The sequence below is a fragment of the Hippocampus comes genome, unplaced genomic scaffold (genome assembly GCF_001891065.2).
Source record: "Hippocampus comes isolate QL1 unplaced genomic scaffold, H_comes_QL1_v1.1 scaffold214, whole genome shotgun sequence".
Lineage (NCBI taxonomy): Eukaryota > Metazoa > Chordata > Actinopteri > Syngnathiformes > Syngnathidae > Hippocampus > Hippocampus comes.
In genome coordinates, this window is record NW_017804875.1 from 546,169 (window position 1) to 559,477 (window position 13,309).

Here is a 13,309-nt window from a genome sequence, read left to right on the forward strand (position 1 = left end):
TTGGAGTGTGTGTGTGTGTGTGTGTGTGTGTGTGTGTGTGTGTGTGTGTGTGTGTGTGTGTGTGTGTGGAGTTGTAATTAGTGTATATTGAGCGTTTATATTGCTGTAAAATGCGTTCCTTATCAGCTGTCCTCGTCTTCTCCTTGCTGGACTTCTCCAGCTGCAAATTAGCCAGCAATGCGGCTGGTTGCATAACCACCGAGGAGGAAATGTTTTAGAGGGGGAGCGAGGGGGGAGGACGGTGGGAGCGGTATGCCACGCATTGACAGCGCATGAAAAACTGTGTGTGTGTGTGTGTGTGTGTGTGTGTGTGTGTGTGTGTGTGTGTAATGAGTGTGGGTAGCTCTAAAGTATATCGTGATTATGTTTATTCCAAGTCAGATGTTTCTGAGTGTTACATTACGACAGTGTCAATCTATTTGTAAAGTGTGTGTATCTGTATTGAGCGTTCCCTAAGATTTAAATTGTGTGGGTCTATTTGTCATAGGTGTCTATTTTACTTGAAAGTATGTGGTTATTTCTAATGAGTTTGTGTTAGGTATTTGACTTCTTTTACTTATACACGTGTACATGTAGTGTATGTAGCTGTCTGTGTATTGATTGGCATGTCGCTGTAAAGTTTGTGTGTGCATGTGTGTGTGTTTGTAACAAAAGTGTATGTCGCTGTACAGTTTGTGTCTCTGTGCGTTTTTGTCATCGGTGTAGGCTTGTGTGTGTGTGTGTGTGTGTTTTTCCTGCATATGGAATCCACGTCAGTGGCGTTGAGGCAACAGACACAGGATGCGACTTGTTGGCGTGTGTTTATTGTTTGCGTGTTGAAATGTTCCATACTGTCGTCTGAACTCAGCATGTTGGCGTCCATTTTGATGGGGATGTGCCCGTGTGACATTGGCATTGAGACGGCGCAAATCACAAATACGGGGAAATTCCCGTCTCCTGGTCGGCAGAATGTGGGGAACGGCAACCTGACGCCAATCGTTACCGTCATTTTCCACCCCTGTGCAAGCCCACTTTTCACTGACACTGTCAGAAGATGCGTTCAAATCAGAATATGATGAATTCTGGGGTTCCAATTTGCACGGTGCCCATCTTCACGTCAGTCACTCACCCTGACTAATTCACGTTACTTTCAAGATCACCTTCAAATTTATTGACTCTCGCTCTCGCTTTTTACTCCCTCACTCCAAACACTCATTTCCCCGCCCACTCCCTCACACGAGCTTCCTCACACACTCTCTCACCCATTACAACTCACTCCCTAACACTCGCACTGTCGGTCTCTCTGACTCACTCTCACTTTCACCCACACTGTCACTCGCTCACTCTGTCGCTCGCACACTCCCATCACTCATCCTCTTGCTCTCCGTCTCACTCTCTCTCAAAACTCATTCAGTTTGTCACCCTCTCACATACCGGCTCACTCTGGCTTACTCGAACACGTTCACACAAACTCACTCTGTCGCTCGCTCACTTGAGCACTCTCACTGGAACTTTCTCTCACACTTACTGGAACTATTGCGAGTTCCTTGGTTGTACGGTTTTCATTTCTCAATTTGCATGTTAAACACTTCAAACATGAGGCGTGAATGTGTGCGTGTACAGTTGCGCACTATAACAGTAGTCGATACAAACACGCTTCTGGCGGTCACGTCAGCTGATCTCCAGCGAGTGTGTTCCCGTGGTGGTGCTGATGTTTACCTCAAATAAAGTCCTTTTTTTTATTTGTAGATGATCAGAAATTGTAAGATGTCTCTTGTGGGCGTCAACACAAGTCCCTCACTTCTGTGTCCGAGTGGGAAATTCCTTGGAAGTTGCAAGCAGCTGACTGAGTAGCTAAAGGAAGAATTGTCATTGCTTTATAAAGCTCCTCAACAACACCAATTTTCTTTCCTCCTGCTCGCCAGGACTTGTGAGATTCTTCTCAGATTCTTATCAAATTCTTATAAAAGTTGACTGACGGCGGGCCAAGTCAACATTTCTAACTTTTTTTTTTTGTTTCCCATGGGTGATTAAACCGTGACGATTCTGGTGGGGTCAGACACTCGTGGGATAGGGAAGCAACATTTCTGGAAACTTTCAATGCCACCTACGGGACGAGTAATTATGGAGCACAACTTTTTCTCATTTCTCTTCTGATGTTTCCGAGCATAAATTGTCATCAGTGAGCAACGGTCCAATAGAAAATTACGTTATGTTAACGGTTTTGCCTAGAGTGGCATCTGCATGTAACATTTGGGGGACATGAATTTCGAGATTACAGAATTTAGCCTCTTGGAATCGATATTAAGATAAATTCAACAAATGGAGGTTCTGGGGAACATATTTTCCAAAAAAGAAATCAGGCATCAGACAGGAATATTTTGGGTGGTGCGTTTTTAATGTCAGGAAATTCCCGTTAGTGCAAAAGTGGCCGCCTTGCAGGAATCTGTTGGGTGGCTGTGCGCTTCCTTTCCGCCCCCCCTCCTCTCCTTGGACTCATCAGATGTGGAATGTGCTTGAAAATAAGGTAGCGAAAACCCAGAGGCCACGTTATCGCAATGTCATCCAGGAATGACGGTTATGAGGGTCAAATCCAGACGTGAATGCGAAGACCGAGGCCACGCATAATTGGTTATAAGGGAATGTTTTCCCCGCCTGGCTGACGGACCTCGCCCCACGGCGTCGCGCAGCTGTGACGACCGTTGTGCCATAACAACACCAAAGGCCAATGATTATCGTGTGTCGGCGGGACAATTGACCTCACGTTCCGCTTTTTGCATTTTCCTTGAGACAGACCGTGGATCAGCGCTTGTCTTTTTCAGCGGTGACCTACATTAAAAGGGAAGAAAAATGACTCCTAAACTACATATTACGTGTCACGACTTGAGCCGTTTGACCCACTTGTGCTGTTTGTGTGTTTCCTGGACCATCTGTTGCTGATACGTGCTGATTTGGGAATTTCTCAAATGGATACAGGAATGTTTTTTTTTATCTGTTCCCCAAACAATCCAGAACCCTCTGTGCTCTGGAAAGTAAATATGATGTAAATATGGTACTTTTTACTAGTGTATGCATTAATTTATATGGCAGTATTGTACATGACGTCTGTGTAGATGTGAATGATGGTGCATTGGACATGAAATATGATGTAAATAATGACATGAGATATAATGATACAATACAACATTAAATGGGCTGCTAACCTCGTGGATTAGAGATGCCAGATGATATAAACAAGGGACATTATGAATAAAAGTGCAGCTCCATGGCTTTATTCTCCCCCATCACGTCATATACAATATTTCGGGTTGCCAGTCTGATTGCAATGCAAACCGACTCGCCTGATTTTGGTGCAGGCAACTAGGATAAAGTCGCCACTACAATGTCAATGGTTGTCTCTCTCCTAATGTGCCTTGCGATTGACGAGCAACCAGTCCAGGGTCGTAGCTCTACCAAGTAAGGTGTTTTCGGCTCCTGCTCTCCCAAACTCTGAACAGGAGACGCAGTGTAGTGAATGCATTGATGGATGTTTCGGGGTGCCGTTGTGGAGGTCCTCATGTTTTATTTTGTGTCCATAGGAAATGGCCATCCGGGCGCTGAAGCAAACAGGAAGCAGGAACATCGAAGCGGCTCTTGAATACATTAGTAAGATGAGCTACCTGGACCCTCGGAACGAGCTCATTGTGCGTGTTATCAAGCAGACTTCTCCAGGTATGCCCTTGTGACTTTGAGGTTGCAGTGCGACATCTCGATCCCAACTGGTGGTGTTCTAACTAGCATTAAAAAATGCTAAACATTCATTTGTGATTGATAAATTGTTTTTTGTGATGTTAGGAAAAGCTGGCATGCCCCCCTCAATGGACCATCGCCCGCCGCTGGAAGCCGCAGGAGAAGCTGCCGGTGCCATGCCCCCGTACCACCCCATGTACGAGGGTGTGGCCGGATATGGTCCGGAAGGCGAGATGCCCAGACCCTACATGAACGCTCCCCCCGTCATGAACTACATGATGCCGCCCTCTGGAGCAGCACAGGGTCCCCCAATGGGGAACCCGATGGGTCGACCACCCAGCATGGGTAACTATCCACCAGTCATGGCCCCTCAGACTAGCCCGGCCAATGCCATGTACCCACCGGGGGCCCAGCAGAAAGGCTATTCTGGAAGTTTGGAGCAGCACGGGCCCATTATGAGCTACAATGTGCCTGGTCAACCGCTGCCGCCTGGGGCCCAGGTGCCGGGCCCCCACTATGACTATGGCCACCCCAGGCCTCACTTAATGGAGCCCGCAGGCTATGGAGTCAAGAGAACTGCCTCCTTTCAAAACAAGATGGCACCACCCCCCATGGCGCCCCCTGACAACTATGTCAACATGCAAGCTAAAGTGCCTATAGGCCAGAACGTGCCAGGAGGAGGTGCAGGGGGGTACCCTGCCAATCTGTACCTGGCTCCTCACTCGCACCCGCGTCAGGCGAGCCCCACCTCCCATCAGGTCCACATGATGTCCCGTTCCCCAGGCGGAGTGCCACCTATGGGCCCGGACTTCCCCGATCTTCCCCAGGGCTTGATGACACCATCCAGGGCAAGTCTCAACCTGGACTTGTATGAGCATCACTGGGCAGGACCCCAGAGTCCCGAAGGGCCCCCCCAAGCCAGACAGCCCCAACCTCAAGGGCCATTCAGGGGTGAGGTCCGGGTGCCCAGCAGGGCCAACTCCTTCAACAGCCGCTCGGCCGTGTCCAATGGGGTTCGGCCTCCCATGAGCGCGCCCCAGGATCCTTCCCTAGGTCCTCCCAACACCATCACAGCCGTCACATCGCCACCCATCCAACAGCCAGTCAAGAGCATTCGAGTGATGAGACCGGAACCCAAGACAGCAGTGGGACCGTGCCATCCCAGCTGGATGGCGGCCCAAGCCCAGGAAACAACTGACTCACTGGCCTACATGCCAGAGGAGACCTACTCTCTGGAGCCCCCCCAAGAACCCCGCTGCCCACCGCCGCCCTACCCCAAGAATCTCATTTTGTCACCTGGAGAAACCGGGGCTCTGGAGGGTGTGGGAGCCGCCGGTGGGGCTCAGGATCTCGGGAGTCCCGCTTCCAGAAGCACACACAGCGGCAGCGGCGGTAGTGGAATCACAGATGATGGATCCCAGCAGGTTAAGGAGAAGGCAAAAGCCGGCAAGGCCGAGAAAACACTCAAAGACAAGAAGCAGATCCAGACATCGCCCGTGCCGGTGAGGAAAAACGGCCGGGACGAGGAGAAGCGAGAGTCCCGGATCAAGACCTACTCACCTTTTGCCTTCAAGTTCTACATGGAGCAGCACATCGAGAACGTCATGAAGACCTACCAGCAGAAGCTCAACCGCAGGTTGCAGCTGGAACAGGAAATGTCCAAGGTAAGGGACATCCAAATCCTTCCAACTCAATTTTTTTCCACCCTGACATAAAGTACTTCAAATGGATTTAATAATTAGCAACCTTGCCTTACTTAGTGTAAAGATTGCCGTAAACGGTTTAATCTGGCCTTGCCTGCATCGGCACTAAGGTTTAGCCCAAGAAGGTTTGTGGAATTCTCACCCGATTACATAAAATATTTTAGTTTATGACTGGCTGGAGGCTGACCAATGTGTGAGTTCAAGAAAGAGGAACATTGTCGGTATTTGAAGTCATACAACCGCTTCAGGCTTTGACATCACACATAGCAGAGAATCTGAACGTCCATATCCACCGGGGACATTTTTGACAAGACAAACACTGTGATGGCTTTGTCGCCTAAAGTTAAGATTTGTTCGCAACCGTCCACAGCAAAATATTTAGCAGATAATCTACAGCCTGAAATCTGGAGAATTCTCCCCTGGGGAGGTTGTTACAGACGACGTGATCTGTATCTTGATGCAAATTTGGCCTCTACCCTTTTAATCTCCTCCTGAGGCATTTTTAGGGTATGACAGAGTGTTCCCAAATTCTGACTTCCAGAACAACAAAGTATCTTGATCCTCAAAAAACAAAATGCAAATCTACAAATTATTTGTTTTCATCAGATCAATTGAATATTAGGTAGTAATGGAGGATATTCAAGAAAATTGGTAAATACTGTATGTTCCTCCTTGATGAAATAAAATCAACTCTATGCTGCTTAATGTAGTTTAATATTTAGTATACCTAGCTTCAATTTTTTTTTTTTATAATTAGATTGCAAGTAGTGGGACTAAAAACACGTGGTATTGTTTCATTTTTGATGGCTGGTCTTCTATGCTTTGCAACCTTTGTTAGACAGTTCCAGTAAGTAAGACCGTGAGTCAACTTCTGCTCATTTCTTAAGCCTTGTTGTTCCCATTTCTCAGGCCGGCCTGTCCGAGGCCGAGCAGGGCCAGATGAGGAAGATGCTCAACCAGAAGGAGTCCAACTACAATCGGCTGCGTCGCGCCAAGATGGACAAGTCCATGTTTGTCAAAATCAAGACGCTGGGAATCGGCGCCTTCGGGGAGGTGTGCTTGACGCGCAAAGTGGACACGTACGCCCTGTACGCCATGAAGACTCTACGCAAGAAAGACGTCCTCAACAGAAACCAGGTGATCTCTTAACTGTTGAGCAATTTGACGACAAAACAACTCTTTCAGTATCGATTCGAATTGAACTGGGACATTTATGGGTCGACTTTTTGTGAGTAGATAATTTTTGGTTGTACTAATGCGGATGGACGTCGACACAGGTGGCCCACGTGAAGGCTGAACGCGACATCTTAGCGGAGGCGGACAACGAGTGGGTAGTGCGCCTCTACTACTCCTTCCAGGACCGCGACAGCCTGTACTTTGTCATGGACTACATCCCCGGCGGCGACATGATGAGCCTGTTGATTCGCATGGGCGTCTTCCCCGAGCCGCTGGCATGCTTCTACGTGGCCGAGCTGACGCTGGCCATCGAGAGCGTCCACAAGATGGGCTTCATCCACCGCGACATCAAGCCCGACAACATCCTCATCGACCTGGACGGACACATCAAGCTGACGGACTTTGGCCTCTGCACGGGCTTCCGCTGGACCCACAACTCTAAGTACTACCAGAAAGGTAAGGTCCTCGGAAATGACAAACTTGGGTCCTGTTTCCCCCAAGTCAAGTTAAGACTAAATGGTATATATGATGTGCTTATATGTGGTTTATTTCCACCCCTGGTTACTTAACCACCCTGGCTCTCTTCCACCAGGCAGCCACATGAGACAGGACAGCATGGAGCCCAGCGACTTCTGGGACGACGTGTCCAACTGCCGCTGTGGCGACCGGCTGATGACACTGGAACAGCGGGCCAATCGGCAACACCAGCGCTGCCTGGCTCATTCGCTGGTGGGCACGCCCAACTACATCGCCCCCGAGGTGCTGCTGCGCAAAGGTGGGAGCATCTGAACCCAGTACCCATCACGTCCGATGACGACAACTAAAGTGCTGATGGATGGATTCTTGTGTGTGTCTTCAGGTTACACCCAGTTGTGTGACTGGTGGAGCGTCGGGGTGATTTTGTTTGAGATGCTGGTGGGGCAGCCGCCTTTCCTGGCACCCACTCCCACGGAGACTCAGATTAAGGTGAGTATATGCAGAGTAAGTGATCGTTGGCGGTGACTATTTTGCCGGGAGATCGAGGAGGAAAAATCGCTCTTGACACACACCCCACAGCACAAGATAATAGCTCAGGATTACCTTCTAGAAACATCCAATTATCAGTGAAGTGAACGGAAATGTTAGAATTTGTCCACATTAATTGTAGGTGTGGTTCCTGCTTTAGATTGTTCATTTTAAAAATAATTTGACCACACACAACGATTTGCGATCGACTGCGAAACCTGAGTGTCTTCCAAGCAGATCGCCGAGGACATATCATTCTAAACGCACCCCATACCACAAGATAATCACTTGGGTTAATCTATAGGAGAAATGCAAGAATCGTGCCTTGGATTGCAAAGGATGTAAAATGCAAGATAAAATGGCACAATGTGGGATACTCACGCTCAATAACACTCTACACTGCAAGATAATCACACCCCACACTATAGGTTAATGGCTCAGAATAATGATTCTGAACATACCACAAACCACATGATGATCACTTTTAACAAACCCCTCAGCACACAATAGTCATTCTTAATCATGACTCTTAACACACACTACACCACAGGATCATCACTCCTGACACATCACAGACACATAATAATAATCACTCGAGCCCCATTCCACACTCCATGATAATCATTCCTGACACACCGCACACCACATGGCAGTCATTCTTAATAATTACTGCCACACATGCACGCACACACTATACCACAGGATCATCACTTTTTATCCACATCACCCCACACCACATAATAATCATCCTTAATGATGACTTGTAACACACATTGCACCACAGGATCATCACTCTTAACACACCACGAAATAATCGGTCTTTATAATCACTCTTCGCACTGTGCACACCAGAATAATCTCTCAATTACATCCAGGTAATCAACTGGGAGAGTACGCTACAGGTTCCCGCCCAAGTCAAGCTCAGCCCAGAAGCCGTGGACATCATCGGGCGCCTCTGCTGCTCGGCCCAGGACCGCCTGGGTGCCAACGGCGCCGGTGAGATCAAGGCGCACCCCTTCTTCAGCAAGGTGGACTTCTCCAGCAACCTTCGCCAGCAGCCCGCCCCCTACCGCCCCAAGATCGCCCACCCCATGGACACGTCCAACTTCGACCCGGTGGAGGAGGAGGGCGGCCCCGGGGCCTGGAATGACAGCGGGGACAGCAGCCGGGCCCTGGACGCCCTGTGCTCGCCTCACGGCAAGCACCCGGAGCACGCTTTCTACGAGTTCACCTTCCGCAGGTTCTTTGACGATAACGGCTGCCCCTTTCGCTACCCCAAGCCTTTGGATGGCGGCGAGGGGCCGCCCAGCCCCGAGGAAGAGGATGAGGACGAAGAAGAGGACGAGGAAGTGGGGGAAGGATGCGAGCCGGTCTACGTTTAGATGACTGACACCGCTCCTCGCACGGGACCAAGAAGCAACCATCTGTCACTTGTCGAGTCTGGTAAGAATGTCAGAACGTCAGGAGTCCCTTTCTGCCATTCCTTCCTTTTGTCTTACATGACTGAAACACTCCAAAGTGACTTAAGCACAGTGTTTTGTTTTTTTAAAATTTTAAACACTGAAATATCACTTGTGAAGAGGGAGTGGGGTAAGTTCAACAGGAGGGATGTGTGCAAGAGTAGGACTGAACCAAAGTGAGTCAAATGGGCTGAGAAATATGCGCCAAAGTTTTCCAGGTGAAATTTGGGGGCGGCGGTATTCAAAGTTGGGAAGTGTTTGGAATACACTTTACATACCGGTATATTCCCCACAGACTATGTGAAACATTTGCGATTCCCAAACTGTTGGGGGTGCGCCGACCCCCCTCTAAGGAAGTGTTATTGTGTAATTATTTGATTTTAAAAGAACGTGTTCTGAGAGAGAAGTTTTCTGGGGGAAGGAGAATGTTGGACATAGTCAAAGCAGGATACTTTCCAAGGGAAGTTTAGATATGTTCAGAACAGTGTTTCCCAACCTTTATTGAACCAAGGCACATATGTCACATCGGAAAAAAATCTCACAGCACACCGCTGAGCAAAATGATTCACAAAAGTGGATAAACAGGTTAATTATGTCCATCTGTCATCTGGTAGACGAGCATTTTTTCCCTATTGTTGTGTGGTTGCCATTGATAAATGAACAAAGCTAAATATTTAGGATTATTTTATTTGTCAAACAAATTGACATTGCATCATTTCCTGCGGCACACCCGATGATCTCTCACAAAAGACTAATGTGCCATGACACACCGGTTTAGAATACAATAGACCGAGTGTCCCAGTAGTCATCTGTTTCATTGCAGCGATCATTCAGACAGATATGAGACAATCATTTGGCACCTCAGGCTTTGCAGTTTTGAGTCGTTTTTTTTTTAACTAAAATTCCAGAGAAGGTTTACAGATCTGGAAATTCCAGAAATTTTAGCATTTTAAAAATTATTTTAGAGTGAGAAAATGGCAAGAAAAATGAACTCTATTCTGATCGTATTCCAACTTTTTTTCTGTTTTCTGCAAGTTTCGGATATGTACCTGTATGTCGTGTACCAGGCGGCACAATTTGTGACAATTCCTAATTTGATCCATTTTTTTTTCTTTTCTAAGAATATGTTTGTTAATTAATGCTATGTAATTGGAGAAACATTACAGGGGAAAGGCATGATAATTATTATGCCAATATATAACAAAGTTCACACTTCAAAAAGTCATGACTTTACAAAAAAGCCAACTTTTTTTTTCTGTAAAAATCTGACTAAATGTAATTGTGATTTGATGACGTTTTGCCTGCCTTGAAGTTTCACAGAAAGTTTCCTGCTTTGAAAATGTAAATTTAATGTGATATTTTATTATTATTTTTTTAATACATGGAAAAAATCCTGAATGACTTCTTTCTTGTCACGCCCCCATTTTCATCAGCCAAATACAGCAGAGAAGGGGGGGGGGGCGAGGGGAACGCAGCCAAACACATGCGTATGACTTAAGTGCAATTCAATGTGTGTCCCCGAAACACTTAATATCCATTTGAAAGTATTATCAAGTGCCATATACAAACGTATTACTTTATCTACAATGTATACACTTACAGTATATACTGTATGTGTGTGTGTGTGTGTGTGTGTGTGTGTGGGTGTGTTTCACTTACAACATGCTGCTTATTTGTGTTCTTTTCCTGTTTTAAATATTACCTGTTTTATCGCGGTTTAAGAGTGATGATGATGATGATTATGAATGTGGAACGTCGATGGCCGAGCCTTCCCCGTCCTACGTCGGGGCAGGTCCCTGAACGCAGCACGGCCAAGCTCTCAGAGAGGCCACGGGTGGATTTACGGCAAGTTTGAAAAGAATGAAATGCTTTGTAAAGGTTTTTTTTGGGTGGGGGGGGGGCGCGCACAAGGTTTATTTTAGGGCATCCTGAGTTTATCCATAACATCACAAGTTTTGAGTGTGATCGCCAAAATTGATCAAAGAAAATGAAGGCCACGTTACCGAGGAAAAGAAAAAGAGGGATCTACAAATCTCAGAGTGTGAATAAAGTCCTAGTTACAAAAATAAAGTCGAAGAATTGCGTGAATCCTGTGATTTTAAATGCAAGAAGAAAAAAAAAAGCTTTGTCATGTGAATTCAGTCTTCATATAACAGGAAAAAAACATTACTATGTAATGTTACTAGGATAACGTTGTAGTACAAGGAAAATGCTAAAAAAAGTATGAGGGGAAATAAATCTGTAATTGTATGGGAATAAAGTTATCTTTCAAGAAAAAAATTGTCGTTTTATGCAAGAAAACTAATCATGAAAAGGGTAAGAAAAAAATGTCGACGTTTTACTTAAAACACCTAATTTAATGAAGTTCGGAATACTTTGAAAATAATTGTAAATTTATCTCATAATATCATTTTAACAGGTCACGATTCTCGTAGCATTACAACTTTCTGTTCTCGCAATTTACGACTTTTTTTTCCTTCTAACAACACATCTCATTTCACATGTGACAACTTCTTTCTGATTATGTTACATCTTCATTTTTGATTCTTGTAATATTGTGACTTAATTAACGGAACCTTAATGACTGTTACAACATTGCTTTATTCCCGTCACGTTATGACTTTATTCCCATAACATTACAACTTTTTTCTCGTTATTCAACTTTTTTTTTCTTATTGTCTTGTGTGCCCCTAACACTCCATCGTAGATAGTTGTTTCATGTATGTCACAGGCCATGGTTAAGTGTTGCAGTTTTATCCTAAAATTAAAAACCGGTATGATTGTTGACAATCTGCAGAATCAGTTGTACTTTTTTTTTTTTGTCAGTATCCCTGACTGATCCCTTACGAATGGCAAGATGGTGTAGTTTGTCCATTTATTTTTTGTTTTGAACATTATCATTCTTGGACAATGACTGTAAATTGTTAGCCTGTATGGCAGAATTGCCAAAGTCATTTTTAAACCCCCCCATTACCAAATCAATGAAAGTATTTGCTAAAATGTAGGCAATTATGCTATTCGCCTAACGAAATGTGCCTTGTGTGTGCTGTAAAGCCATCTGAACAATCCCGACACCTCCTCTGATTTCTTCTTTGGGGGGTAGGAAGGGAGTTGCCTCCTTTGTGTTGCCTTTCATTTTTGTTGTTACTGCACTTGTCCTTGTGTTCTTTTCTGTCTGTTAGAGGGACGGAAGGCAAAATACATCTATATCTTTGTTCCCAAGAAAAAACAAAAACAAAAAAATATATATATTTTTTCCATTTTTGCAGTCCGAAAAAACATATTTAGGGCTACAATGTTTATCACTTACTGGCCCTTTAAAAGGACAACAAAAAGCTTTATGAGTAACCAGGTGTGAGTGTTACTGTTTTGTTTTTTTTTTGGTTACAAAGTGATGACTGACAATCGTTGACTGATTTTTTTTTTTTAAGGTATGTATTTGTACCCCACCAAGGAGTGTGTAATGTATATTAATCGTGAATATATATTTATACAGATATACATATTTTTTTTGTATCTTTCCCATGTCCCTCCTTCACCTTATTTTCTTTCCCACTGTGCTAATGTCCAAAATTCTATGCAGTATTATTATTGTTATTATTATGATTATTATTATTACTATCAAGGTGACTTTTTTTTCTTTTTCTACATTCGTGTATGAATGGAGACTTTGTCAATGTCGCTGTCTATTTTGTGTGTGTCAAATGTAATGTATAAATTAAATTAACCCACTTGGACCCCCTCACTGTTTCTTTTTATGCACAAAGCACATCCTAGATTTTATATGAAATTAATATACATAATAAAATCTAGATTTTTGTTTCCACTAGACATGCAAAAACAATCTGTCAGATTTTTTTTGTTTTAATTGTCGCATATTTATTTCAGGACAATTTTTTTTTTTTTGTGCATTTTATTTTCACCATGGCACATTGTTATGAAATGGCTGACAATTATTAATTTGTGATAGTTTCTTCATAGTTGCAATTTTCGAAATTGTTGCTTCAAGATATTTTTAAAAATAAAATACTTTTACATTTCTTTTTAAAATAGTTTTTACGAATAGCTCATTTGGGATGCTAAATAGTTGCTGGTATGACATTTTGGGACACTTAAAAACTATTTGGTGTTCTATGAGAATTTTTAAGAACAGCTTGACCTTTGGGACTGTTTTTTAATGATGGTTGGTATTTGGGTTTTTTTTCACAATGGTTTGTCAGGACATTTGTCATGATATTTGGTGTTTTGGACATTTTT

At 44.5% G+C, this 13,309-nt stretch overlaps 1 protein-coding gene across 1 annotated transcript in view; it reads left to right on the forward strand.

The window, feature by feature from the left end:
• lats2 (large tumor suppressor kinase 2) overlaps positions 1–12,789 on the forward strand; it is a 17,559-nt gene extending 4,770 nt beyond the window's left edge. The window contains exons 3-9 of the mRNA XM_019880449.1: positions 3,558–3,690; positions 3,814–5,372; positions 6,321–6,548; positions 6,689–7,043; positions 7,180–7,362; positions 7,447–7,553; positions 8,468–12,789. Of these exons, the coding sequence (XP_019736008.1) occupies positions 3,558–3,690; positions 3,814–5,372; positions 6,321–6,548; positions 6,689–7,043; positions 7,180–7,362; positions 7,447–7,553; positions 8,468–8,974 (3,072 nt within the window). The 3' untranslated portion in view covers positions 8,975–12,789. The remainder of the gene's footprint in view (positions 1–3,557; positions 3,691–3,813; positions 5,373–6,320; positions 6,549–6,688; positions 7,044–7,179; positions 7,363–7,446; positions 7,554–8,467) is intronic.
• The last annotated feature ends 520 nt before the right edge of the window (positions 12,790–13,309 follow it).